The sequence below is a fragment of the Chiloscyllium punctatum genome, chromosome 15 (genome assembly GCF_047496795.1).
Source record: "Chiloscyllium punctatum isolate Juve2018m chromosome 15, sChiPun1.3, whole genome shotgun sequence".
NCBI classification, from domain to species: Eukaryota; Metazoa; Chordata; class Chondrichthyes; order Orectolobiformes; family Hemiscylliidae; genus Chiloscyllium; species Chiloscyllium punctatum.
Window position 1 is genome coordinate 85,740,335 of NC_092753.1, and position 27,343 is coordinate 85,767,677.

The following is a 27,343-nucleotide window of genomic DNA, read 5'->3' on the forward strand; positions in this document are numbered from 1 at the left end:
AATTTGATTCAATTGGTAAAATGTTTAGCCAGATTCAGAAGGAAAGGTTAGATCTCACGGAATAAAGGGAGAACTAGACATTTGGATACAGAACTGGCTCAAAGGTGGAAGACAGAGGGTGGTAGCGGAGAGTTGGTTTTCAGACTTGTGGCCTGTGACCAGTGGAGTGCCGAGAAGTGGCAGATGGAGCTTAATTCGGATAAATGTGAGGTACTGCATTTTGGGAAAGCAAATCTTAGCAGGACTTATACACTTAATGGTAAGGTCCTAGAGAGTGTTGCTAAACAAAGAGACCTTGGAGTGCAGGTTCATAGCTCCTTGAAAGTGGAGCTGCAGGTAGATAGGATAGTGAAGAAGGCATTTGGTATGCTTTCCTTTATTGGTCAGAGTATTGAGTACAGGAGTTGGGAGGTCATGCTGCGGCTGTACAGGACATTGGTTAGGCCATTGTTGGAACATTGCGTGCAAGTCTGGTCTCCATCCTATCGGAAAGATGTTGTGAAACTTGAAAGGGTTCAGAAAAGATTTACAAGGATGTTGCCAGGGTTGGAGGATTTGAGCTACAGGGAGAGGCTGAACAGGCTGGGGCTGTTTTCCCTGGAACATAGGAGGCTGAGGGGTGACCTTATAGAGGTTTATAAAATTATGAGGGGCATGGATAGGATAACTAGACAAAGTCTTTTCCCTGGGGTGGGGGAGTCCAGAACTAAAGGGCATAGGTTTAGGGTGAGAGGGGAAAGATATAAAAGAGACCTAAGGGGCAACTTTTTCACACAGAGGGTGGTACGTGTTTGGAATGAGCTGCCAGAGGAAGTGGTGGAGGCTGGTACAATTGCAATATTTAAAAGGCATTTGGATGGGTATATGAATAGGAAGGGTTTGGAGGGATATGGGCCGGGTGCTGGCAGGTGGGACTAGATTGGGTTGGGATATCTGGTCGGCATGGCCGGGTTGGACCGAAGGGTCTGTTTCCATGCTGTACATCTCTATGATTCTATGAAAGAAAGTTCTAAATTTGACTATTCTCAGGTTAAAATGGATATCTATTTATTATTATGCTGCTGGTTGAGACCTTGCTGTGTACAAACTGGCTCCCATTTTCTATATTAGCACAGTGACTACAACACATGGCTAAATTTGCAGCGCAAAATACTTTCATACAATTTAAAAGTTGTGAAAGAAAGAGACTTGCATTTATACAGTGCCATTCACAAACAGCAGTTATCTCAAACATATTACAGGAATTGAGGAACTTTTGTGGTCATTGTTGTCAAATAAGATGTGTGACTGTGGATGCTGGAAATCTGAAATAAAAACAGACAGTGCTGGAGAAACTCAGCAACTGTGAGGAGATTAACAGAATTAGTGTTTTGGGCCCGATATGACTTCTTCAGAACCGAAAGGAGCACGGCAGGATCCTGAAAAAATCAGAATAAAGTTCACAAGACAGGTCTATACATTACTTCAATGTGCATAAGTTAGTATATCCCTTCAAGCTTCCAGTTTGTTTTTATTTTGTTTAATTTGAGTGTTTAATTCAGTGCCAACTCACTTCCAGGTATGCCCACCTCGAAGAAGTTCTGCCCCTGGGATTTTGATATTAAAAACTGAAAGAATTGCGGATGCTGTAAACCGGAGACAAAAATAGAAATTGCTGGAAAAGCTCACCAGCCCTGGCCGCATCAGTGGGGAGAAATTAGAGTTAACATTTCAGGTGGAGTGACCCTTCCTTGGAACCCTTCCTGGATTCCATATTAATCTTTTGACTCGTCCACCTTCATTGCAATCTTGTGTAGGATAAAATATTTACTAAACCTCACTTTCACTGACATATTCACTTTCACAGTCACTTCAGTGACTGCCTGGCTTCCTGATGAAGGGCTCTTGCCTGAAACGTCAATTCTCCTGTTCCTTGGATGCCTCTTGACCTGCTGTGCTTTTCCAGCAATCCACCCTAGACTTTTTCTTCCCCACACAGATTCCAACTGAAGTCCCATCTTTTAACGTTTCAAGCCCAGCCATGGGTTGGAATTACAGGTATCTTTATGACATGAAACTCTCCTGAGACAGATACTCTCACCCTATCCTGGCATCCACACTCAGTCCCATGTACAGCCAAATGCATACTCTTGACCGCTCTGTCTATCAACACTCCCTCATACCATCTCTAAACTGTCTTCATCCCCACTTCCATTTCATTCTTTGAATCATTCAACATTTTAACAACTTTTTCTCTTCTTGTCAGGTTTTAATAAGCACAAGGTCCAAAGCCCAAAAGTACCAATGTTGCTCTGGATTCTTCTTCCCCTTTAACTCCATTTCTCTTATAACCCCACCTCTCTGTCTTTATTAAATATACCCTCTGACCTTACCTGCTCTGATGCTAAATGATCTGTGCTCAGCAAAGCACTTAGTTGTATCCCTTTACAGCCTCACCTCAATGAATTTCAGGCTCAGTTCTTCTTCCATTGCCTTCAACCACGTGCCCATTTCTTTGAACAGAAGTCCTCTCCCCACCACATGGACCCTTTCACCAACCTCCGCCTGGATACCTCCCTCTTGCTTTTTACCTGCACTCAATCTCTTGAGAACTGCTGACGTGACATAGGTAGCTTTAATTACTCTGCTCCCTCACCTGCTCTAAACTGTCTCCTTCTGAACTTGCTGCACTCCATTCCCTCAGGTCCAACCCCAATCTTGCTGTCAAATCTGCCAAGGGTGGTGCATGTGTCTCTTGGCATGCTGACCTCTATGCGTCAAAGGTTGAACTCCAACACTGAGACATTTCCTGTAATCTCCCTGGACCACGATCCACCAGTGATCCATCAAAGCTGTTCCTTGTAGGATTCACTCACATCACCTCCTCTGAAGGTCTCCCATCCCCAGCTTCACATCTCATACAATGGGAAAATCTACGTGGCATAGGCAGACACAGGGAAGAATTCATAGAATGCCCTTGGGATAGTTTCCTAGAATGATATATGTATATCTAACCAGGGATCAGGCTACTCTGGATCTGGCAACGTGGAATGAGGTTGGTTCGATAAATGTTCTCCAAATAAAAGATCCTCTATGGAATAGTGACTATTACATGAAAGAACTTAGCCTTCAGTTTGAGAGTGAGCATCCAGGGTATAAAACAACTGTGCTAAACTTAAATAAAGGTAATTATATGGAAATGAGGGCAGAATTTGCTGGAGTGGATTGGAAAGGATTTTAGCAGTAAGACACTTGATGAACAATAGCTGATGTTGAAAAAAAATTCATGACTCACAGCAAAGATATACCCCAGTAAAGAAGAAGGATACTAGGAAGAGGATGAGTGGAGCATGGTTAACCAGGGAAGTTAAAAACAGTTTTGAACTAAAAGGAAACATTCAAATGTGGCAAAGATTAAAGGTAAATCAGAGAACTGGGCCACAATCATTCCAGGTAGATATTAATAACTTGGATGAAGGAAATGAATGTACTGTCACCAAATTTACTGATGACAGAAAAATAGATGGGAAGGCCAATAGTGAAGATATGCAAGAAATCTGTAGAGGGATATAGACACGTTGAATGGGCAAAAGCTTGACAGATGGAACGTAATTTGAGGTTAGCACTTTTGCAGTAGAAAAGCTTAATATTATTCAAATGGGAAAAGACTGCAGAAAACACCAGAACAGAGGGATTTGGGGAGGGGTCCAGGTATATGAATCACAAATCAAAAACTAGCATAAAAGTTCAGTGATTATTAGGGAAGAAAAATTGAATGTTGGCCTTCATTTCAAAGGGAATGGAGTATAACTAAGTTGGCCTTTCTAAAATGCTACAAGGCACTAATCTGCTGGAATACGATGAACATTGAAAGAAGAGATATTGGCATAAGAGGCAGTCCAGAAAAAATTCAACAGGTTAATCCCAGGTACGGACAGATTGTCTTATGAAGAGATGTTGGGTAGGTTGGGCTTTTACTCACTGAAATTTAGAAGAATGAAAATAGACTTTTTTGAAACATAAGGTTTTTATGGGCTTCACAGAGTAAACATGGATTATTTTCCCTTCTGGGAGAGTTAAGACACAGTTAGTTTTCTCTCTCAGAAGATGGTGAATTCTTTACCACATTTAAAGGCTCCACAGACTTAATGCTCCAAACGGCCTATATTTGCTCCCGGGTTTATGATCCATGGTAATTACACCTATTTTATGTGTTTATCACTCCTGTACCACCATTAGCATGTTTTGTCTTTTGCTTTGGGCACTCTCATCATCTGTATCACTCATCCCTCCTCCCACTTTATCAGCAGAATAAAGCCCACCATTTTCTATCCCCTTTCAGTTCTGAAGAGTCATATCAGACTTGAAACATTACCTCTGTTTCTCTCTCCTCCACCACTACCTATTTTTATTTGACTGGCAATCAAATTGTGCAAGTAAACTTGTACGAACAGCTCTGTTCTGATTTGAACACTTTTTTTGTGAAGTTGACTAAGATATACACTTGCTAACAGGAATAACTTGCCTGCCCAACTTTGAAATAGTGTAATGGAATCTTTTATGTTCACCTTAAGACAGTGGGAGCCCTACAGTGAGTGATTTTTTTTTTGTATTTAAGTAGGACTTGAACTTAAAACATCTGACCTAGCAGCAAGTGTGCTTTCAACAAGTCTAAGACTTGCTACAGCTGATGCACAATGGTGCTATATAAATATAACTTATTTATTGTAAACATTATAAATGATCTTTTGCATGATTATATCTAGGGATCTCCCCATCTGCAGGAATGAGGTTAAATCATATTTCTAGCTGTCAATTTGTGCTTTTAAAATCACAAATAGAATTCAACGTTTGAAATTGTTTGCAGGTAATAGTCATCTGTGTAGGACTGCGGCACTGTGTTGGATCTAGCAGTAGGGAAGGTATCCACAGAAGATAATTTGGAAATTGACAACATAGAAATTTACAGACAGAGCTGAGATACCTGCAATGGCACCAACTACACGATAAATTAGACCTGCAGGACTCAAATCAGACTTTAGACCCACAGGAGTATAGGTGACTCTTGACTGCCATCCAGGCAATAAATGTTGACCTACAGGAAGTGATGGCCAAATGGTATTATTGCTAGACTATCAATCTAGAAACACAGGTAATGTTCTGGAGACCTAGGTTCAAATCTCACCATGGCAGCTGGTGGAATATGAATTCAAGAAAAAAAAACTGGAATTAAGAGAGTTGAAAGATGATGAAAAGCATTGTTGATTATCTGGTTCATTAACGTCCTCTTGGAAAGGTAACTGCTGCCATTACCTGGCCTAGCCTATGTATGATTCCAGATTCATAACAATCATATGTCTGATGGGCAATAAATGCTAGCCTAGTGATCAATATCCACATTCTATGAGTGAATAAAAAGCAAGCAAAATTATTATGGAAAATTCTGACGTAGCCAGACATAGAAAATAAATGTGATTCTAAAGTGAGACACAGGAAATTGAGTCATGGGATGTGACCAAAATATTCAAGATGTTTAATGCACCAGGTAGCAACTGCTTACAAGAAGAAAACATTTGAAACACAAAAATAATGAAAACAATGAAGTTTATAAAAGGCAATTTCTATAAAATGAACTCATGCTTACTTATTTAAAACTTCAGTCAAGGTACAGTTACTGATCTTCTTTCTGATCCAAATTAACACAATATTTCAAATAACATGGTACAGTGTGGCTTATGAGGGTAGGGATAACACATACCCTCCTACGTAACAAATTAAAGAAGGTATAAAGAACAAAGTTCAAAGATAAAAATAGGAAATCTTCCTTCCTGTCTTAGTCACAGCAACTGGAGAAATCAACAACAGATTATTAATCCAGACACCTCTTCAATAGGTTTGGCTTTTTCACAATGTGTTTCCTTCTTGATTTAAATAGGGGTCAAACACAACCCACCCCAGCATTTTACACAGACTATATTAATGCTGTATAGCTAACTGACTGTTAGAATTAATCAGTCAATAACTTTATCACCATACTGCATGACTACCAGGGTAACAGAAGGTGATTCCTACTCAAATTCGGTGACCAAGCTGCACAAAACAGGTTCAACAATAGGAAGATTTCACAGTAACACCTCAACAAAATGCTGTGTAATATTCTCAAATAGTAACAGATTAAACATGAAAGAACATGAAAACAAACTGAACACACTGTTAGTACTAGATGATTTTTCATTTGCCATCCCCAGTTTTCTCTCTAATAATTTGGAGATTGAGATTACTTAGAAATATTCGAGGCAGCAGAGACAACATTCAGTGGACAGGAACTGGGAGAATGCAAAATTTCCTCTTAACCATCACAAAAACATTTACATTGTCAACTATATACATGTGTGCAATATGCACAAATTATGATTTGCAAACAAGTGTGCTTGTCTGTAAAGAAAATCATTTCAAAAACCCTCACAAGAAGGAAAGATACAAAACATTTCTGATTTTGAATTAAAAATTTGTAAAACATTTTTATTTGCAGACTGTATACTGCTCTTATGGACACATTATGCGATTATTGGCAGTCTTCGTTCCTGCACTAATCTAAACTTATCTACGATTTTATTAGCAAATAGGAAAGCTAGGTGAACATCAGAAATAATTGTTTAGCATGGGTGCAGAGTGTAGAGTTTGCTAATATGGAAAACTATGTAAACATTTATATGCAAGATATGGATAAAATGACAAATAAAACTCAAGCTATTCCAAAAACATCAGTCATCAGAATTCATTTTAACTTTGCAATGTTGTGCAGTTTGCACGTGAACCAGTACTAACTCCAGAGTCTGATTACACAAAGTACTGAAGACAAGCTGCTCACTACTCAAAGGCAGGATGTTTATTTTGAATAAGATTCTGGGATGCATGAAAGTGGATGTGGAAAATGCTTCAGTAACATGGCTTGTCTAATCTGACAACAATACAATTGGCAACTCCATAAGCAATTCACAGTTTATGAAGTAGTTCACAGGCACATGTACAGGAAGTACGCTAAGGCACTGCAGAATTTCAAGTTTTTTTTTCATTCAGTGGTCCACTGGGCACTTTAGAAACATAGTCTAATGGTATGATTAATAACCTTAGCAGACTGGGGCTGTGGCAAGGGTGGAACCATACAAGAATTGAGCTGACTCCCAAATATTTGCAGTCTGAACTGTAAGTCATGAATGGTTAGTTAGAGTTGTACACTCTAGCCATTAAAGCTGAACTGCAGCTAGCAAGTATTCATGATCTGGCAGCAAAAACAAAGTAATTGCTCATAAAGACACAGATCTGATCCCAAATGTGATTCACTCAAAACTACAAAAATATATTTGAACTCTCAAGTTTGGCAGAAGGTCCAATTAACGAATGCAGTAAACCTTCTCTGTAACTGCTGGGTTTTACCAAAGAAATCAAAGCCTCATCAAACTCAGTGCAAGTTTAGAGGGAGAGAAGAATGGGATTGGCCGATTACAAAATGAGAGAATTTATCACTTGACACTGAGAGATCATAATATAAACACTCACTGCTAGAACGTCCTATCCAATTCAAAACACATAAATTGCTCTTGACAGAGAAAACATAATGAACATGTAGTTCCAACTTAACAAAACTTCTTCTGCTTTACTGGGCGTGGTTCCACAAAAGATGACTGGATGAGGCACAACATTGCCTAATCAATATTCAACAATACTTTTGTTTCTGATATAGCGAATCCCGAGTGCCCTTTAAGTATCAGGACTGTTTGTTTAAAGAGGCAGTGCGTAGACTGTGTACTTCTTAAAATTTCTTTCTTAAGTCAAGGGTGTTGTTAGCAAGGTTGTGACTTATTGCCCATCCCTAAATCTCTTTAAGAAAAAGTGAGCTTACTGTGTGCACAGCTGGTAAATTCCTCCACAGAACCTACAGGGTTTTAGTTGTGACTAAGAATTAGGCTTGTCTGTCAAGTAAATTAAACACTGATTTATCAAAACTTTTGTACACAGCAATAGCGTCTCTAGCTACAGAGACCTTGTTATAAACAGTTTAGATTGCAACCCCGAGTCAAACGTTATTACAAATAACACAGTATTAAACATTTGTTATGCACAGAAGTGATAATTTTACAAGTCTGCACTTGCAGGACTGCGTGGGAGTGTACTATTGAATGAGGCACACTATTGGGAAGGATCATAAAATACACCCACCTCGGTCAGTTCTAGGTGAATCATATTTATAACAGTGCAGTCACCAAACTGACTGAGCCCACGAATTGCAACAGACAGCAACAAAATCACAATGAGGCCAATATACAGACAAATGCCCCCATTCATAATTACAAAAATATATTGCAAACCTCACATGCATACTGGAAGGTTCCATTAACCAGTAAAGCTCCACCATAGGGCTGGAAACACCATAAACTGGTCACTGGTTACCAGTGGCAATCTTTTCAATGCCACTTATTTCATGCTGTCATTATAAACTGCTCATGTTTACAACATCAGACTCTAGTTTTACAATACTGGGTGTCTTCCACTGTTCAAGAGGACATTATATTGAGATATTCCACCAAGTTCACAAAGGCATTACCGCAGTTATCATCATAACACAGTTTACAATTTATTCCTTTGACAGGATGTTGTGTTAAAATAAAAGCACTCATAAGTCATTTTCACAGTTTAAAAATCTTCCATTTGATGAAAGAGTTTACAGGCTCATTACTTATGAATTTTACAGAATTAAGTCAATAAAAGTTAATACAGAAGGCACCAGTGCATAATCAAGGCTGTAATCTGAACACAAAAGTGAGTAGCGATGTCGAAAACGTGTCTGCCATTTTGTTCAGGTTAAAAACTGGATAGCCCATTATTATTCTCCAAAAAGCTATATTAAAATTTCTGAAATGAAAATCAAACGCTTCCTACCACACTGCCATTTTGTTTCCAGTTACAATGTGGCAATGTTATTTAGTAGAATTTCAACAAAATTGCACAGAACCCAAATTTCTACTTCCAGTCAACAATCAAAGCTCCCTGTCAGGCTTTGGGAACTGGGCAACTTCCCTTGGAAACAAGTCCAGCCTTCATTTTTAAGGAGGAGTGAGCAGAATGAAAAAAGGAGCACTTTCTAAGGGCTTCTGTACAAACTGTTGCATTATCAGGATAAAATGTTGCTGGTGGCATTATGTGTGGGAGACGAACAGCAGTTGTGGCATTTTGTTATTGTTCAGCTTCTGGAAGGTGCAAAGTGACTGAAGGGTTCTGCACTGCCACATTGATTGGAAAACTGGGGCCTCAGCCACAAGTTAAATCCAGTAGAGATGACATATGTTGTCTACCACACATGTCCTAGAAACATGGAGGAGCTAAAAAAGCAGGTTAAAACTGCAGTTCAACAAGCACAGTGGAACCTTCACAAGGCCCAAGTGACTTGACCAGGGTAATTCCCATTTAACGAGATTGAATAGTTTCCTGAGGCTCCAGTTATAGCAATCCTGCAAAGAGATGAGGCTATTTTGGCCCAAATATTTTCTTAAAAATTACTTTACTTTGAAATATGCAGAGTTCCTGGCATTTATTGCCCACCCGCACTTTGTAAATAACTTGTTCGGCAGTACCAACAGGCAGTTAAGTGTCAAAGACATTCATTAGCTGTCTCTTGATTATGAGGATGTCATCTACTCAGGATTGAGAGTTTCTGTAGTGAGTTTTCATGTGTTTGTATAGAGTTGATTCTCAATCTGCAGATCTTTCAGTACATGGTGCAGGACATCCCAAGGGGCAGTGGGATTAAGGGTGCACATTTGCTTCCATTTCTTTCTTTCTCTCCTTCTGCCCCACCTCATAGTGAAGGCATTTGGGCACAAGGTTACAGAAGGGACAAACTGTGGCTGTTTTAAATGGATGATAGCCAGCTCTCCCCATTTCTAAAGATGCGCTTCAAGGATAGCTTCAGAATGTCTTTGTAACAATTTATTTGTTCTCTCTTTAACACTGGACAGAAGAGTTAATTACCTGGCAGTGAATTGAATTGATGTGGTGATTGGCCTGAATGCTTGTAGAGCCAGCTTCAAGAAGGACGCTAGCATTAGTTCAACAGTTCCCCTAATTAAAAATGGATGACAGGGTGAGAGGCATTGCTGTTGAAATGCAGGAGTGTGGTGACAGCCGCTTTGTACATGAGGACATTTGTTGACTTGCAGAGGCTTTTATTGCCCAAAACAGTTGCGGGTGGAGTTTTTTTTTTAAGAAGGCTGATTTAGTGCAGCTGAGCTTTTGATCAGATTAATGGCATCCATTCAAGACAGGTGGCCACAAAGTTATGGCAAATGTTCAACATATCTCAGAGTCTCTCCTTCAACATGTGCGGCACGTGGAATATTTGGTTGTCCAACTGTGAGTTGATGTTGTCACAACATTCAAGAACAGGCTAAGATTTTTGTATGATGAAGAAATCAAAGGTGGCTAGCAAATTTGCTGCAGTGTGGACAATGACACTGCAATCATCTGCAAAATGTAGGTCTACATATGTATTGATGTGGAACTGGAGTCACACATATAAATCACAGAGGAGTTAAATGCCTATTTCCTTTACAGAAGGACAGTAATGAAACAGCCAGATCTCCCCATTCTCAATTAAACATTTGGGCTTACACATGGACAATGTTTCCAAAGCCTCAGTCACAACTTCACACTAATGGGCAGAAATCATCACCATTGACATGGTGAAAAGCAAGGGTATATGGAGTTGAAGCAAGATTAAAAATTACACTGGTATCAGCCACTGTCTATTTATCTCTCATGCTGGGGTGGTTCTGTGCCATTGATGAAGGCAGTACTGTGGTATAAAGAAGGTATATTTCTAAATATTACAAAAAAACTACTTTATAACTGTTTTAAGGATAAGTCAACCTCAGATGACTCCACATGAAATCATTCAAAAGTTAAAAAAGTCCTAACAAAAAAAAGTCATATTTGCTTTTTAGTTAAAAAAAAAGGAAAAAGGAAAAGGTGAGTGGATACAAAAGGAAAGCTGATTTTTAGATGATTAAATTGAGGAAATATCACAGGACAAGTTCACTACATACTGGAGAGAAACAAAGAGGGTTGCAAGAGAAGTGAGGGCACTATTTCAGAAATGGCTCAGTGATGAGTAGGCAGTCAGCTAGCCAAGTTCCTCTAAGGGATCAGAAGCTGAACCCTGAACTCATTTAGCAGTCTACTTAATTGTCATACAGTGCTTGGGACAACAGGTCTTAGACTAACATCTGACCTACCAAGAGTGACATGTACGCCATCTGTGACTTCTCAATTAAAATTTGAAAAAAGTCAGAATAAAATATATCATTGAGCTACTCTGTGCAGCAGACACAAATTCATGTACACATCTGTGCTGGCTCTGTAGCTAAAAGAATAACATCTCAAGAGGGATCATAAAGGTTGTTAAATGGGATAAAGTTACCGTTAAAGAGAGGGAGCAACAGCTACAGCAGGTTGACAGGAAGACTGGTCAAGACACTGAACTTCATTTAAAATAATCAGTTGTATATCAGAATGATAATTCAGAATCCTCATATTTCCTTCTTTGGCTTGACATTCATTGTTCTTCTGTGAAGAGTCTTGGGTAGTTTTTCTAAATCGAACATGTTCTATATAGGCGTTGGCTTTTGCTGGCTCCTTTGCTGGTAAGAAGGGCCCATATATCATCTGAACCTATCTTGTCATTCCCTCAATCTCAATACAATTGCAGATCAAGCTGTTCCCTCCTGCCAAGAACACTGGAAGACAATGGTCGACAATTAGTGAGAGACAGGTACAGTCGGGGGCCTCCTTACCCTTTTCCAACATGTTCAGGCACGGTGAATGCTCTGAATAATTTTTTTTGTTTGTTTGTCTCTATCTCCACAGATGCTGCCAGACCTACCGAGTTTCACCAGCACTTTCTGTTTTTATTTTAGATTTTCTATATCCACAATCCTTTGCTTTTAAGCAAGAATAAGAAATTGATCTAGCATCCAGTTGATGGTTATCTAAAACATTTGAACATGCAGCAAGCTCTCAGTATGGATAATATACAGACAGTAGGACCCTGATAAGTTGTAACTCCAAATCCACCCCCACCCTCCCACATGACTAAGCTTTATTTATGGAACTACTGTTCAAAGACGTTATGGACCTTGTTTTCACCAATTTGCTACCAGCAACCCTATCCAATTATCTGAATGCCAAGACCTCGCGCTACCTTCTCCAATGTTTCAACAGGGTCAAGGGAGGAGACAGCTTCATTCCTTTCGGGAGCAGTAGGATGCCCGGGTACTGACTGGGATACATTATGAAGGACAGAGTAGGTCGGAGAACCATTTCCAGAAACGTCTGAACACTGCTCAGCCCTTTTGGGAGGCTCTAGAGAGTTGCACTGCTCCAGCTGTGGGGCCTTCTCTGAAGGCTTGGTTGGCAAGTTGGTAGCTTCCCGGTGCCCAGCACGCCTCAGCCGAGTGGCGATTGCGAGGTAGTCCTCCTCCTCCTTGCTGGCTTTGCCAGTGGTGGGCTTTGCAGAGAGGGCCTTGCGGCGGGATTCTGGTGCATATAGACACGCTTCTGTCACTTTCCTTCGGGGTCCACGTCTCTTCTCCAAGTCCTTAATGATCTGTTGAGTCAGCTCAACTGTTTCATAGCGCACCACATGTAGCTGCAAATATCCATCCGCATGCTCCTTGTATCTAGACAGTTAAAGCAAAATAAATCGTGTTGGATCCATTTTCATCATCAGAGCTAAAATATTTAATTTGAAAGGGAGACTGGGATGGGGAAAGGGAAGAGTGTGGTTGAGTGGTACAATGGTGGAAGTACTGAACTTTCACCTCTGGAACTGGGTTCAACTCAAGTGGCCCAAAAGTCTTGTGGCCAATGATGTTTCAATGAATGAGGCAGCGTTAATCCAGCATTGCATAAAACAGCATTCAACTGGCAAATCTCACTCAGAATGCTATTGGGAGACCAAAATTACAGAACTGTTGCATTGTAGGAGGGGGCCATTTGGCCCATCCTGCCTGCACTGGCTCTCCAAATGAGCATCACTACCACACGTCAATATCCTGCTTTTTCCTCTTACCCTGACACACTATTTCTTTCTAAATGAACACCCAATTCCCTCTTGCATGCCTCAAGTGAACTTGCTTCCATCACACTTCCAGGCCATGAATTCCATACCCAAGCTACTCACTGTGTGAAGAAGTTTTGCTCATTTCACCCTTGCTTTTCTTTTTGCAGATCACTTTAAATCTATGCCCTCTTGTTCCTTTTATGAACGGGAACAGCTTCTTTTTAACTGCCCTTTCCCGCCTGCTCACAGTTTTGAAAACCTCAATCAGTTCTCCACTTAGCCTTCCACTTCCCAAGGACAACAGTCCCAAATTCTTCAATCAATCCTCATAACTAAAGTTCTTTCTCCCTGGAACCATTCTTATAAATTGCTCCTGCAGTCTGTCCAATGCGTTTCAATCCTTCCAATAAGGAGGCACCCAGAACTGCAAACAGTTCTCCAAATGAAGTCCACCATATGCTTTATACAAATTCAACATCATCTCCTTGCTCTTGTACTCTATGATCCTATTAATAAAGCTGAGGATACTCTATAATTTAATTTACTGCTCTCTCGGTATGTCCAACTACTTTCAATATCTGTGCACATATACCCTCCGATCTCTATGCTCCTGTATCCCCTCCACCTTTAGAATTGTATCCCTATTTTGAATTGTCTTCAAGATTCTTTATACCAAAATGCATCACGTCACAGCCCATTCTCCCAATTTATCTTTGTACTTCTGGAGCTCTATATTGCTCTCCTCACAATTTACAATTCTTCCAAGTTTGAGTCATCTGCAATCTTTGAAATTGTCTCTTACGCACAATGGAACAAAATGGAACAGCATTAACATTCTTCACTTTATTGGAACACAAAGCTCAAAGAGGAAATCCAAAGTGTGGGGAAAAAAAATGAAGTTCTTGCCCTGCTATGTCCACCTGAAACTGGACAGAAGTTGCCCATCCCATTCACAAGGAAACTTGAACAAAAAAATTTTATCCATTCAGATCTGAATCAGGTAACAGAAGTGAAAGTTTATGATCTAAACCAAAGCACCACCCAAGCAACAATGTGAGTCTTCGTTATGTAGGAGACTTGTCAAATTGAGAAGTTAAGCTTGTTTCATTTCAATCATTTACTGCAGCTGTACAGACAGGTGTAAAGTGAGTCTCCCACTATTCTGCCCCAACATGTGCTGGCCTATTAAGTTACACAAATAAAAAGCATTAACACTGTGACTTCCTGCCAGATAAGACATTAGCAAACAAGTTTTAGGTGGTCAGCAGTTGATAGAATTAAGAGGCCTCTACTGTGACAAGTTTATAATCCAGAAGACAGTTTTTTTCTGCAAGCTGAAGTGATGTGGTTGTACAAGGCAACAGAAATCCTGCTTATATCTGGCAATGCTCAATGAAGAATTACTGTGACTGTCTATAGGCCAGCCCATCACTTGAATTCCCTTTACACTGCTTCATATATTGTTTTTAGATAATTCCCGATTTGCCATCCTGTATCATTGCTTATACAATTGGATTTCAGTCTCTCATTTCTGTAACTGGATCCCCTCTACACTCAGAGCATTAATGTTCCATGTCAACTGGATATATCTTGACCAAAGAATTAATTAAAGCTGACTGAATGGCCTACTTCATCTCTATTTAAGGTAGGGATCTCATACTTCTTTTAAACTGTCCCAACATGTGCTGGCCTATCAAATTACACAAATAAAAAGCATTAACACTGTGACTTCCTGCCAGATAAGACATTAGCAAACAAGTTTTAGGTGGTCAGTAGTTGATGGCCCCATCTATTTTTCAAAGAAGCACTGCAAAAAGAATGGTGTGGCTTGCTGCTGACAGCTGTCCTGACTCTGAATTGGAAGGCTCCAATCCCACTACATACAGGTTCATATTATGCGTGGCATCAGCATTTTACTAGACTCAATGCTCGGCCTGTAAGTGATTTAAATTTATCTGGGATGTTGAAAGTGGAAGGACAAGTTATGGAGGGCCCAGGCTTAAAGGGGTTAAAGTTCAAAACCAGAGATAAGAACCTTCATCAGAATATCCAACCAAAGATTAAATCTAACTTTCCTCTTGCAGATGATATCCATCCGCTTTGAATGTACATATGTATATATACAAAAACTGCATTCTAGCAGCAACTCTTTTTGAATGACTGTGGGTGTAAGAGGAAACAAACATTTTAGTTCTGCATCCAAAGGTGAAATACAGTTCACTGGAATAAATAGCATCAGCAACAGTTGGTTTAAGGCAACACCTTTTGGCTCTGGGCAAATGATATTATCCTACCTGAATCGTGCATGCCCAGAAGGCCACTTCAGCTGGTGCATCTTGCGTAGGTGCATCGTTAATGTGTAGGCCCAAGAAAAACACTTGGCACAAATGTGGCACTTATATCGAGGTTTTGTTTCTCCCTGAATAAGACAGAAATATCAGTGACCCATTGCACTGTAAAAGGTTAACTGTTTTCTTTACAAAATTTCCTCCGAAGAGCTATTCTTCCATAATATGGTAACCAGGCAATAGGGAAGAACTAATCTGAAAAATCCATTTATTATCCAGTAGTTGCACATGATGTTTCTAAACTCACCAACACAATCTGTCCAGTTGCTCGTAAGTAGCAAAATAAAAGATGCTATAATTCTGTCCATAGGTTTGACATGATGTCAAAGAAAGTGCATACAAATCTCCAGAACAGAAACCAATTAAAATTCAAAGATAAAACAAAAATGACCATAATGCACATGAGATTGGCAGTTTACTTACTAAATTCATGCCAACTCCTGCGCACAATCTACTTAGTCCCCTAGCTCTCCAGGTTTATTTCCATCAAGTGTCCATCCTTTTAAAATCGACTCCACATCTATCTACCACCCTCATCGGCAGCCAGTTTTAGGTTGTTATCATTCACTGCATAAAAAGCACCTTCTTCAGGTTGCCTTGAAATAGTCTGACCAAAACTTTAAATCCACGTCCCCATGTCCTTTGGTCTCTTGGTGGCCTGTGGCGATCTCTCAACCCGGTGCCAAGGTATCTTGGCATGTGAGTGGGTCCTGCCGGGCATGTTCTGGAGGCAACAGAAGATCAGGGAGATGCCAGCTTCAGCAGCAGCAGCAACGATGGCGTCGCAGCCCAATGCAAGAACAGCAAGTGGTGAGGGAGATCCCCTGGTATCTCCGGCAGTCTCCTGGAGACTGAGCTAAGCAGAGGACTCATCAAAGACTGTTGAACTTTTAACCTTTACTCCTTTATTTTTCTAGTTATACAAGAAGGACTTAATGTTAACTATATTTCTTTATTTTTCTACATATTCTATCAAGGTAATACTTAATCTTTTAAGCTTTGTTTCTTCAACAACTGTGTATCAAAGCTTTTTGTACATAGCTACCTTTGTAAGGTAGCACTGTGTGCTAACATTATATACTTTTCACTGTACTCCTGTGCTTGAGTACATATGACAATAAAATATAAATCTAATGTGAATAACATTGCTTTATCTATTTTATCCAAAACCTGTCAAAATGCTTAACACTGCTATTGAATCTCGTCTTTCTCAATTTATCCTGTCACAGGCAAAGATTTATGCCAATAAACCCCAGCTTTTTCTATCCCCACACTCTTTAAAGCTGTTCCAGTAAGTCTATCTTTCATCCCTCAATCTCTTCTGTTAAATTGCATTACTTCACAATTCTCTCTTATATTAAGTTCCATCTGCCACTTGTTGGTAATATTGTTAACTTTTTAATGTGCTGTTGCAGTTGATTGATTTCATCCTCACTGTTTGCCACATAGTTAAGCTTGGGAGAAAGTGAGGACTGCAGATGCTGGAGGTCAGAGTCGAAAAGTGTGGCGCTGGAAAAGCACAGCAGGTCAGGCAGCATCCGAGGAGCAGGAGAATCGACCGCCTCCTCCACCGCCAAATTCAAGCCATCTAACACCTGGAGGAAGAACACCTCGTCTTGGTACCGTCCAACCACATGGCATCAACGCAGACTTCACCAGTTTCCTCATCCCTCCCCCCCACCTCAATTGTAAAGGAAAAGCTAAGAGGAAGGAAACAGCTCCACCGTTTCCACTGACCTGAAGTGAGTTCAAATTATGGTCTCTGAGATAAAAGCATATGAAATCCCACAGCACTGCACAGGTCAGCTGTCACTTGGTCACCTACCTCATGTATTCTCCTGTAGTGCTGTTTCAGGGTTTGTACACTGCGGGCACTGAAGTTACACCCATTTGAGCTGCAGCGGTACGTAGGTTCATCATTATGTGTTTCGATGTGCTTCCGCAGATCATACAAATTCTTAAAACTGTAAGTGAAGGGCAAAAAGAAAAGAAGCAACTCTTAAACAAGAGAACTTTAAGAAATTGCCATTAGGGTCAGCAAGCTGCTCTGGATGGCTGGTTTACATCGAAAAGTGATGTCAAGTGTGCACATTCAATTACCAGGTTACCAGGAAGGACTTTTCTTCTCAAACTCTCTTCTTGTCTGAGGCATGGTGACCCTCAGGTTAACCATCATTAATCATCTCTCTCTCTAATGAGAAAGTAGTCCTATAGTCTGGTAGGACTATGGTGACTTTACCCTTTTAACCTGATTAACTCATCTCTAACCTCACCCATGAAATCGTATGATCTGACATTTCAAACTAGAAACCTGAAAATCAGCTACTTTTATTTTCTGCTTGTTCATGGGATATGATCCTCACTGGCAATGCCAGCACTTATAGCCAAACCCTAACTATACATCAAATGGTGACAGTAAGCCACATTCTTGAACCATTGTTGTCCATTCCATGCTATGTGAGTACAATCCACAGTTCAGTTAGGCAGCTCCACAGCACGAGGCATTTGGATAGCTCTGATACTTTCAGTTTTGTACGGTGTCGATGAATTAATTCAAACATACATGAAAGAAAACATAAGCCTGGTCACCTCCCCAAAACATAGGAGTGTGATAATATCACAAAACGCAAAGATGAGATGAGGAGAAATTTCTTCACTTAGAGGTTAGAGAACCTGTGGATTTCTTTACTACGGAAGTTTGTGAAGGTTAAGTCACTGAACATATTTAAGAAAGAAATGGATCTATAGAAGTTAAAGATATCAAGTGGTTAAGCAAGAAGTGGAAAAATGGTATTGAAATGGAGGATCGGCCATGATCATGTTGAATGGCAGAGTGGGCTGAATGAACCAAATGGCCTACTCTTGTGAGGAAAAGAACCTGACATAACTGCAGAAGTTGTAAATCAGAAACAAAAATACAAGTTGCTGAAACAGACCCTGTTCTGAGGAAGGGTCACTTGATCTGAAATGTAAACTCTGATTTCTCTCCACATATGCTGCCAGACCTGCTGAGTTTTTCCAGCAATTTCTTCTTTTGTTTCAGGCCTACTCTTGCTTCTGTTTCCTATGTTTCTAAAATGTTTATGTTAACATGTCAATTAAGATGAAAGAAGATTTCTTTTGGAAGCTGTTGCCCTGCCTCAAAACAAACCCAATGATTATCTCATCAAATCATGATCCTGATCTGTTCCCACGGTTCTCTGATCTTAATGACTAAGTCATAACTAAACCACGTTCCATCCTTGCGTAATCCACTTGGTCGAGGGAATTACTTGCTATATGAATTCACATTAAGGGGATCAATGAAAACATGAAAGAAAATTAAATGGAGCAGAGAAACACAAATTTCTGTGGCTTCGGGCAACTTCATATTCCGTTAAACATCCCAATGCAGTGCAACAATCTAATTTTCTATGCCTTGCTGATACATCCTGCTATCGTCTCAAACAAGCCACAGCTTGCTAAACTGCACGTACTTCATCAATGCATGTAAGCTGATCAAATTTAATAGACTCTCTCTCAATTGTACCAGGATTGCAATGTAGACCTGACTGTGGACAGCTCAAAGCAGATGAAGGTACAGGACTGCTCCCTGCCTGTGTTCCCTAGCCCAGCTATGAGCAACTAGGCCTGGAAAATTTTCAGTCAGTCAAAGTGATATTAATGAAATACATAGTCCAGGGGCTTTTGAGTCATAGAAATCAGGCATAGAAGTGCTAAGGTTTTGCTTCTATCTGTGTCAGCCTGCCTGATCTGACACAAGGAAGTACTGAATATACTATCACTGTCGCAATATCAAAGGAACGAGCAGTAGAAAAAACAGGCACAAATCCAGCCTGGTCGCAGATAAAGAAGCATGATTAAAAGGATTTACGCAGGGGGTCCTGGGCACCACTCAGGGACACAATACCACGTTTAAAGATTTGGATAAATGAATGGGAGGTTAGAGATGGCCAGTAGTTTGGAAGGACAGAAGGGTCAAGGCTGAGTTTGCAAAGCAGGTGATGACGAGCAGACTTTGAAAGAGAAGGACCAAGTAGCTGAGGAGAGCGATTTTACAATGTTAGCTAAGATGGGGATGCCAAGGAGCGAAATTTTTGTACTAAACATTTACGTGGGACTGGATCAAAGGAATGGGGAGCTGAATCTTTAGTCCAGCCTATAGCCCAGAAGTTTGAATGGCCAGCATGGTCTGAGGTTGCTAACCAGGTTAGAGGAGTATCAGCCATTTGGAGGAATGCCCAGCACAGTAGGGAGAAATCAATGTCCTTCTCTACCAGCATCTTCTCTCCAGTACCTTATACTCACTCTCTCTCTGCTACTGCAGACATCACTCACCAAGGGTTTACCACTCTCACTAATGTATGCAACACCTTCTCCACCCGACCTCACTGACACCAACCTAAAACATCATTAACCTTGCGTACCATCCGTGCAGTCTACTCAATTGCTTAGGAAACCTCCCCATCTGCACCAACTGTAATAGCTATGCCATCCACTTTCAGCTTTTTAATACTTGCCCCTCTCTCTCATTCCAGAACCAATATAGCACACAAGGGAGAAAGTGTCAAGACAGGTGACATACTGCCCATCAATCTACTCCTCTATGAGCAGAGGATTGTAACTCTGAGCTTCTGGAAACGTCCTGGACTGGTATTGGAGGCTGCCCTTGACTTAGTGAGCCAGAAACTCGTGAGCAAATGCTAATCTCCTTGACGAGACTGAAGCCTGTTGACAACCATAATCAGCTTCCTGGCTTTGTTTCTACATTAAATGGTGCGGCAAGACAAGAGTATTATGAGTCTGATATCTCTGGCTAAGAAAGCAATATGCAAAAAGTTAGCAAGCCAAGAATGCTGGAAACATCTAGATAGGTGCAGAATGAGTGAGTGCTATATCAGTGAGCAAAGAGTGAAGGGATATAGCCTAGTCCAGTCCATGAGCACCAGGTGATTTTGTATTATAATGGTAGTGGTTGATGCAGTCTGAGGCACAGTACTGAAATGCAGAAGCTCCTTATAAGTAGCCTGTTTATATGCCCTGAAGGCTCATAGAGACTGATGCATATTGGATGCCAATGTTCATGGATATGTGGACAGGGTAGCAGGGGACCATGGAGCTTGTCTGAGATGCTGATACCAGATATAAAACAGGAATGACTTATGGAGTAAGTGATGAGTTGAAGCTGCTATGCTCTGTTTACATGTCGAATTTTACCAACAGCTAATTTGCATATTGAATTTGGTACAATAGAAACTCGTGTTTGGCTGTTAATAAGAGGCTGAACAAATGATTTTGAGGGTCAACTTGGAATTCACCACTGCCTAGTGAGAATCTCAACACATCACTTCAGAAAAGCACACGAACTGCACTGAAATGATCCCAACGTTGAGTTGCGGAGGGGTGTTTCTCTGACTACAGGTTTGTGACCAGTAGTGTTCCAAAAGGATCAGTGCTGGGACCTCTGTTGTTGGTAATATATATAAATGATTTGGATGAAAATGCAACTGGTCTGATCAGTCAGCTTGCAGATGACACAAAAATTGGTGGAGTTATCAAAAGATACATCAGGATATATATCAGTTGGAAAGTTGGGTAGACAATTGGCTGATGGAGTTTAATCTGGACAAGTGAGAGTGACACATTTTGAGAGGTCAAATGCAAGAGGAAAATGTACAGTAAATGGTAGGAGTTTGAGTTACAAGTCCATACCTTCTTGAAAGTGGCAACACAAGTTGGTATGGTGGTAAAGAAGGCCTACGTCATGATTGCCTTCATTAGTCAGGCATCGAGTATAAAAGTTGGCAAATCATGTTGCAGATGTATAAGACTTTAGTTAAGCTATATCTAGAGTACTGTGTACAGTTCTGGTCACCATACTATAGGAAGAATGTTAGAGGGTGCAAAAGAGATTTACCAGGATGTTACAAAAGCAGAAATTATTGGAGAAAGAGAAGGCAGAGTTAGTATTTCTAGTCCACTGACCCTTTTTCAGAACTGAAATAGCGTTCTCTGTACAAATGCCACCGGAGCTGCTGAGTTCCTCCATCAATTTCTGTTTTTGTTTATGAATTCTGCATCTGCAAATCTTTATTTATCAGGATGTTGCCTGGATTGGACTGTATTAGCTATAAGGAGAGGTCAGACAAATTTGCATTGTTTTCACTGGAGCAGTGGAGGCTGAGGGGCAAGCTTATCGAATTGTATAAAATTTTGAGACATGAATCGGTTGGAGAGTTGGAGTTTTTATGGGTGGAAATGCCAAATACAAGGAGACACAGGTTTAAGGTGAGATAAGGAGAGTTTAAAGGAGATTTGCGAGAGTTTTATTTTACAGAGAGTGGTAGGTGAAAGAAACAGATACGATAGCAACGTTTAACAGGCATTTAGATAGACACATGAACAAGCAGGGAATAGACAGATACAGACCATGTAAAGGCATGCTGGTATATTTAAGAGTGGCATTATGGTTGGCACAGACATGGTGGGCCAAACAGCTTGTTCCCATGCTGTTCTATGTTCTATGGGCCTTGCAGAACACCTTGCGCAATTCAAATCCACATCTCGCCAAAGCGCATATCGCTCAGCTTTGCCAAGGTACTGCATGAGCAATATAAAAGTACAGTAGCAATTTGAGTAACAACCACAACACTTACCTGTTCTCACAGAAATCACATCCATATGGCCTCTCATCACAGTGGCGGAATTTGATGTGTGTCCTTAATGAGGAGAAAGTAGTGCAGGTCATGTCGCAGAGTGGGCACTTAAACTGGTTCACTGACAAACAGAAGCACAAAATAATCTGTTAAAAAATTTTGCTCCTGGATACAAACTTTTATGGAAGAAAATTTTATTCTGCCATCTTCTGTATAATTTTTAAATTTATTCTCTCTCCACCCAATCTATTATACGGAAGAATCTAGATTCTAATCCATTTCTGAGTATTAGATGAAACACCTGGAATTCGGTAAAGGTGAGTGGAATACTAGAAGTTAAAGGTGGCAGGAAGAAACCCACACTGCTGTGGTGTAGAAACAAATTGACCTTAGAAAGCTGCATTTGTGCACCGAGTAAAGTTCTTTTACAAATATATCAACTGCAAATTCAATTACAGCTCCAAATAATAATTAGCTCAAAACTTTAAACAATTACAGAGCACCTCATAGTCAATACAGGTGCCAGTGTCCCTGTACTGACAGCATTGAGCGAGCAACGGCATATGTTAAGCAAAAGCAGAGGGAGCCTAGTATTCTCTGATGTTAAGAAACAAAACTTACAAGGTAGTGGTCTGGACAACATTCCAGTACAGTACTGAGGAAGTGTTGCACGGTCTGGGTGCTGTACTTTGGACTAGGTCACACTTGCCCTTTGACAGGGCAAAATGCCTTGGCATGATGCAGAAAAGTGTTTTGAGGATGTTCTTCACAAGTTCCTGGCCAATATTTATCCCTCACCTAATGTCAGTAACAATAGATGATTTGCTCATAATGATTTTTTTTCTGGGACTTGCTCTGGGCAACATAACTGGTGCATTTTCATCATTCCAACCTCGTTGCAAAGTATCCTAAAGTTATGAAGACTTTTTCTTTTACTTTGGCAGCTCAGGATTCTACACTGCAGAAGGTGGTTTCAATCATCCTGGTCTTTGTTGGAACCAACAACACAGGAAAGAACAGGCATGAGGCACTACTCAGAGAGCATCAGGAGTAAAGAGCTAAATCGGAGAACACGATTCTAAGGATTATTCTCTATGGATTATTACTCGAGTCACAAATAAATTGACATTGGTATAAGGAGATCAAGGAGGTGCACACATGGCTGGACGAATTGTACGTGAAAGAGGAATCTGATTTTACAGCACATTGGAAATGGGACAGAAAGGATTGAATTCTAAAACACATGAAGACAAAGAGAGCTGAGTTTAAATAAAATAGTGCTTTATGCAACACAGCAAAGGAAACAAAAGAGTAAACTAATTTGAATTTGTCCTGCTTTCTGGGCTGAAGACATACCTTAGCATTTGCCTAATAGATGTCAGTGCTGTTGTTGTACTGGAATAATTTGTTCCAGTATTCTAGACACTACTTCCATTTTGTCCCAACCTCACATCAATATTATTTTTGTCAGGGTTGGCAAGTGTTGGGATTACATATCTATATTAAGAAATGTATAAAGGGAGTTAGAGGAGATAAAATTATTTGGATACATTTCTGGATTGAATGAATCATGTGATTTCCTAGAATTGTATTTAGCAGTATGCGTGCTGTGATTCACCTGTTTAATTTGCACTGCAAGCCACCTACTGTTTTTCTGGAAATGATTTTTGAGGAGCAGTATGTGTGTATAGGTGGGATTAAGAGGATATAGTTTTAGTTCTGGATCACAGTATTTGTTAATCAGTAATTACCATTTGCTTTAAGAATAAGGTCTGTTCCTACAAACAAATTGTTTTATGAATTCATTGAAGAAATTGGGTAGATGTTTATTTTGAAGTCAGGCAGAGGACAGCATTCTGCAGTTAACACATGACCTGAGGCCCTCACACCACTAAAAAATAGAACTCAAACAACCATATCATTGACTTTTGCAACCATTAACAAATGCACTGATGCACCCTACCGTGATTTCGTACGTGGTCCCTTAGTAGCCTCTCATTGGCAAACTGCTTGTCACAGTGCTGACAGGGAAAGGTCTTCTCTAAAATTAACATAAATGAAATATAATTAAGTATGTTCTGTAAACAAGTGTACAGTTCAGAGATCAGTCTAAATTCAGTACTTCTGTAAGTAACTGTTTCTCTATCCAAATACAAATACGTAATATATCATATCAGCAAACTGCATTATTGTTTAATTTCACATTCGTACATATGCCAGCAATCTTTAGACACTTCCCTTGCAATAACATGAAAAAAATATTGGACAGGGCATTGATGTTGAGGCAAGACATAGGGAAATGGAAGAAAAAAATGAAACAAATGCAGCAAAAGATTTGTTGTTTAACGCAAGAATGATATTGTTTAGTTGGGAGCTAGAAAATAAATTCAAACTTAGATTCACAGGTTGTTCATATTGTTGAACCATGCTCCACTCAATCACAGCCTTATTCCAACAGTGAGAAGGTAAGAGCAATCTAACAGCAAGCTTACATTCCTGAGACAGACATCAGAGACTGGAGCAGTAGCTCATGGAAAGAGTAAGTGTGAGCTGTTGTGTTAAAAAGACAACCTTCACCAGTATTCCAGTTCTGTAGAGTCTAGCGAAGCAAAAGAATGGCCTGAACATGCTGATCCTAGTGTGGTTCTTTGAGGTAGCTGAAGATCATCAGCCAGAAGTCCCCTCTTAACTAGTGAGTCCATAAGGATAACAGACATCAGGTGAGATGATCTGTGATGCCATGACTGGATAATTTTCAACACTCACTGCCCAATCTCACAAAACAAAGAAAAACAACAGACAGTATCATTGATATTGCAGGAATTGAACATCAACTTTCAATGTGAGGATCTCTGCAATGAGATTTACATTGAGCTTTGACTTTAAAAGAAGATCAAGGCATTGAAAACTTGTTTCTCATTAAATTTATTCTTGGGATACGGTCAAGACTGACTAGGCTAGCATTACTGTCCATCCCTAATTGCCTGACAGATGATGGTGGTGGTGAGCTGCCTTCTTGAAACACTGTAGTCTATGTTGAGTGGATATACACACAATGTTTTATGAAGACAATTCCAAGATTTGATCCAGTAACATTAGGAAAGAAAACATGATACAGCTCCAAGCCAGACAGAGGTGTGCCTTGGAAGGCAGCTTGCAGGTGGTGGAGTTCTGTGGGCTGTGCAGCCTGCATTCGTCCAACTGGTAGAGTCACAGGTTCAAAAAGATGCTGATACTGTCAAAGAAGCCTTGACAAATTACTACAAAGTATCCTAATATGGTACATACTGCTATCACTGTGCATTAGTAACAGGTATAAGCACTGAGATTGGGTGCAGATCAATTGGGTAGCTTTATCCTGTATGCTGTTGAGTTTTTTTTAGTGTTGTTGGAACTGCATTCATCTAAGTAAATGAACAACATTCTAAAAACTCCTGACTTACATGGTCTCTAAGTAGCTGGCTAGGCTGCAATTGGAGCATTGTGTGCACAGAATAGGAAGGATGTATTTGCACTACAGAGGGTGTAGAGGAGATTTACCGGGATGTTTGTCTGGGTTGGAGGGTCTGAACAATGAGGAAAGAGAAAATGGCTAGGTTTGCTTTCCTTGGAGCAACAAAGGTTGAGAAAGGATCTGACAGAAGTGTACAGAATTGCGAGGAGCACATGTAGGATGGAAGGCACTTTTTCCATTAGTAGAGAGGTCAATAACAAGGGGGCATAGATTAAAGGTATGAGATAGAACGCTTAGAGGAGAATTGATGAGAATGATTTTTACCCAGAGGGTGGTGGGAGTCTGGAACTCACTGTTTGAAAGGATGGCTGAGTCAGGAAAATTTGTAACACTTAAATAGTATGTAAGTATTCACATGCTTTGCCACAGCCTCCAGGGCTACGAGCCAAGAGTTGCAAAACAGTGTTAGTCAGATATTTGTTGACTGCTGCAGATATGATGGGTCAAATGATCTACTTCCGTGTTGTAATCACCTATGAGACTTGTGCCTTTCAGAAGGTGGACAGGGAGAGTTACATACTTTAGAATTATCGACCTCTGATCTGCACTTACAATGACCGTATTTGTATGGCTGGCCCAGTTCACAGTTCAGTTTCTGGTCATTGGTAACCCTTCCCGGGATAGTATGGGATTCAGCAATGGTGAAGCCCTTGAACGTCAAGAGATAATAATATCTGCTTTCATGTTGGAGATTGTACCCATATGACATAAAAAGCAATAATGACATTAACAGGCATTAAATTAATAAATTTGTGAATCAAATTCAGCCCCCAGCGAAAAGAGGCAGACAGTGAAGTACTGTTCAGTGTAATCAACATTTATAAATCAAAAGTCAGAATAACTTGGAAAATTCATTTTGTGCAAAACCAGAACAGGTTGTGAGCAGGGGGCTGTACTTTATAAGTTTAGATATACTTTGATTATGTTTTATACATATTGCAGTTTCCTATGGAACAGACTGCCTTCTACTGCTGTAAATGTGTATTCCAGGTATTCAATAGAAGTGTATTGCCAATGAAACATGTTTTGTAATGCAGGAGTGCAAAGAACTGATCCTAATGCATTTAGACCATAAGCAATAGGAACTATATGAAGTTTTCAGGATTTGAAATTTCAGCAATATGCCAACAAGGAAAAATTAAGGCACCTGCCCACAGGCTGATAGAATAAGATGAAATAGAGTAGGCATGAGTTTCAAGCAAACCACAGACACCAGCTTGGACTAGTTAGACTGAATGCCCCATTTTTATGCAATGCCAAAGACATAAGGCTGCAAAGAAATAGTCTTTGTGACTAGGGTAACAGGGAAGGTACAGGGTCAAAGGTTTCTGTAAGTATGAAATGATAGCATGATTAGATTGTTTGAATGGCAAGGATTGTTTTAAATCCTTGCTTAAAGACCTGAGTCAGGATTTTGAAAAGACATGGTAATTTTCCACATCAGCATTAATGCTTATCATCATCAGAGTACATTTAATGTGTAAACCTGTATCAATTACAATGGTTATAGAACACCAACTTCGTCACTCCAACTCCCACTGCACAGTCTTGAGCACAAACATCTGGACTGGCGTAGTACTAAGGAAGTGCTATAGTTTTGCAAGTGCTTTCTATTAATGAGACATGAAATAAAGGCTTCTCAGGTGTACATGAAAGATCACAACACACTTACTTGAAGGAGAGAGGGAGTTACCCCACACAAAAAAAAAAGAAATTGCAGGAGAAACTC

The 27,343-nt window shown here is 40.1% G+C and overlaps 1 protein-coding gene across 6 annotated transcripts in view; it reads right to left on the bottom strand.

Moving 5' to 3' along the window:
- Positions 1–5,489: 5,489 nt before the first annotated feature.
- The window catches only part of LOC140486485 (histone H4 transcription factor-like), a 59,254-nt gene continuing 37,400 nt past the window's right edge, over positions 5,490–27,343 (bottom strand). For 5 of the 6 annotated variants that reach the window (XM_072585710.1, XM_072585711.1, XM_072585708.1 and 2 more), the window contains exons 6-10: positions 24,064–24,141; positions 22,101–22,221; positions 17,270–17,408; positions 15,391–15,515; positions 5,490–12,713 (exon numbers count right to left, since the gene is read on the bottom strand). In XM_072585710.1, coding sequence (XP_072441811.1) covers positions 12,200–12,713; positions 15,391–15,515; positions 17,270–17,408; positions 22,101–22,221; positions 24,064–24,141 — 977 coding nt within the window. In that variant the 3' untranslated portion in view covers positions 5,490–12,199. The remainder of the gene's footprint in view (positions 12,714–15,390; positions 15,516–17,269; positions 17,409–22,100; positions 22,222–24,063; positions 24,142–27,343) is intronic. The other variant, XM_072585712.1, reaches the window with a different exon arrangement.